The sequence below is a fragment of the Myodes glareolus genome, chromosome 2 (genome assembly GCF_982192425.1).
Source record: "Myodes glareolus chromosome 2, mMyoGla1.1, whole genome shotgun sequence".
NCBI classification, from domain to species: Eukaryota; Metazoa; Chordata; class Mammalia; order Rodentia; family Cricetidae; genus Myodes; species Myodes glareolus.
Window position 1 is genome coordinate 89,549,072 of NC_142027.1, and position 2,615 is coordinate 89,551,686.

Here is a 2,615-nt window from a genome sequence, read left to right on the forward strand (position 1 = left end):
AGGCATGGGGATTTAGAAATATAGTAAAGAGAACAAGGACGGGAACAAAAATCATAAAACGCAGAAACACATAGGATAGTATGGGGGGGATTTCAGTGAGTACAGAAAATTCGTCTGTGTTTAATTTCCAACAGCGTAATATACCCGATTTCAGAAGGTAGGAGTAGAACAAAAGGACTGCATTAACGTGCAAATTGAAAGTCCTGGGGTACATTCACCACTCCTGCCCTTCACTCACGACCTAGACCAAACTCTCTGTAGGCAAACCCCTCCCTGGGTGGAATCCCAAGTCATTTCCATAAAGGGAACTGGAACTTAGTTGGATCCTTAGACTTTTGTTTTAGGTAGGAACCAACTACTTCCCATTTCAGGAGCACGAGGTCTGGCATCTAGCCACACCTGGTGACAACAGCCTTGAGAGAGCGGAACTCTGATTTATAATTAGGTGGGACCTTTGTTTGCCTTAGAATCAAAAGAATCTCAAACTAAAAACCAAGTCCCAAACTCTCTGACCTTTGGCCTCTTTGGGCCTCCACAGGGGTTGTTTTGGGTAGGTCGGACCTAGGTTTCACATAGGTCGGAAAAAAGACGGCTATAGCAAATAAGAGCATAAGATCACAGCTGGAGGATGGCTCAGTGGTTATGAGCACCGTCTGCTCTTCCAGAGGACCCAGGGTCATTCCCACCACCCACATAGTGCTCACAACCACCTGGAACTCTAGGCCCAGGGATTATGATGCCCTATTCTTGTCTCTGTGAGCACTGTACACACATGGTGCACATAAATTCATACAATCACACATACATATAAAACAAGTTTGAAAGAGCATCATATTCTGGTATTTTTATCACTAATAAGCAACATTCTAAACCTGATTACAGCCGTATTTGGACAACTCTCAATATACTAGACCCCAAGGAGTTCTGTGCTTTAGATGAGTCCATGGAATGCTGGGGTAACATCTCAGAAAAAGGCTGAAATGTCTTTTTATGCTAACCAGGACTCACCCCTCCCAACTCTGTCTCTAATCCCTGCTGCTCTTTCTTCACCTCAGAAGCCTGTGGCCCAATGACATCTTTGGAAGCAGTTCTGACGATGAGGTCCAGACACTACTGAATATCTACTTCCGTCATCAGACTCTGGGACAGACGGGTACTTACGCCTTGGTGGGATCTAACCAGAGCCTGAGTGAAATCTGTACCAAGCTGATGGAACTCAACATGGAGATCCGAGACATGATCCGCAGGGCCCAGAGCTACCGGGTCCTCACTGCCTTTCTCCCAGACTCCAGTGTTTCCGGCACTAGTCTCTGACAGGAGCCTCCCGTCCCCCATGGTTTCCAAGCTTGCAATGCTGCCATGCTGGGGCAATGCCGTTCAGTGTCTTCTCAGCCTTCGCAAGGCTTGGACAGAGTGTTCTCCCTTTTGTTACCTGTAGGACTCTTTCTAAAGAAGATTACCCAACTTCCAATGTGTAGCAATACTGTCCAAACTGAGGCCGCGTAGGACCTCCCGAGACAGACTCTCTACCCATCATGCTGTGTGGCTGTCATTCACCAAGCAAATGCAACCCACTCCCGAAGAAATGACTTCTGTTGCGTTACCAAAGCTGACCACGCTGGACGATACTGTCCTTTCTAGAAACGGTTTTAGATTGGCAAACGTGCAATGTTTTCCTTCACATGAAAAAAATTTATATTCTAAGACTTATCTGTTAGTTCCCTTTCTCCTATTTTTCTTCCTTCTTTTTGTGGGATTTTTTTTAATTGGGTGCAAAGGGGGGCAGGCAGAATGAAGCTGGCCACTGAAAACCTGTAAAGACGGTCAAAAGCTGACAGCCTGTGTGCTTGAAAAGGGAACTGTAGACGGGCTACAGTTTAATGTACACTGTATCTAAATGAGGCTGCTATGAAATACCTTTCCTATGTTGCTAGGCTACTGTTGCTGAAAACCCTGGATCTCTCCACACCAGGACCGATCCAGATGGATTCTTTTAGAGGATCTTGGCTGCTTTTTTACAAGAGGATTGCTTTAATGAGCATTATTTATACTACAGAAGAATGAGTGTTCATTTGAATTAACTATGCCGTTTTGTAGGGAAAAAAATTATTCACACAAACCCCAAGTCCTTTCATCTGTCATGCATGCATCTTTCCGTAGCCATTTGGATAGCCGGAAGTAGAATCAGAAAGGGAAGACATGAGTTGCCACTTTAAGAATAATGTCATGTTTTATTTGTAATATATGTGTAAAAGGCCATTCTTCAAGTTTCTCCCTTGAGCGCAGTGCTGCCGAGTGTTCGATGTGGGCATGTGAATCTGTTGCACATCCAAAGCAGAGTCAGAGTTTATCTATGTAACTTATTCACCGTGTAAATACATTTCAAGTTTTTGTGATGTAATCTTGATTGATAATTCTGTTCATAATTGCCTTTAGACTAAAAAAAAAGGACAAAGTACATGTTGATCATGGATTTTATTTCTAGTTAATTAAAATATTTGCCTTTGACACGCATTTGGAGTTTTGCATGTGGCTCTGAGGTATACTGTATACTCGGATTCTGTGAGTGACATACACCGCACCTGTGCAGCATATGGCCCCTTAATCCAGACACA

At 43.9% G+C, this 2,615-nt stretch overlaps 1 protein-coding gene across 7 annotated transcripts in view; it reads left to right on the top strand.

Annotated features, from left to right (window-relative positions):
* The window catches only part of Fry (FRY microtubule binding protein), a 393,449-nt gene extending 390,935 nt beyond the window's left edge, over positions 1-2,514 (top strand). For all 7 annotated transcript variants that reach the window (XM_087902760.1, XM_087902759.1, XM_087902746.1 and 4 more), the window contains one exon: positions 1,056-2,514. In XM_087902760.1, the coding sequence (XP_087758886.1) occupies positions 1,056-1,314 (259 nt within the window). In that variant the 3' untranslated portion in view covers positions 1,315-2,514. The remainder of the gene's footprint in view (positions 1-1,055) is intronic.
* Positions 2,515-2,615: the final 101 nt, after the last annotated feature.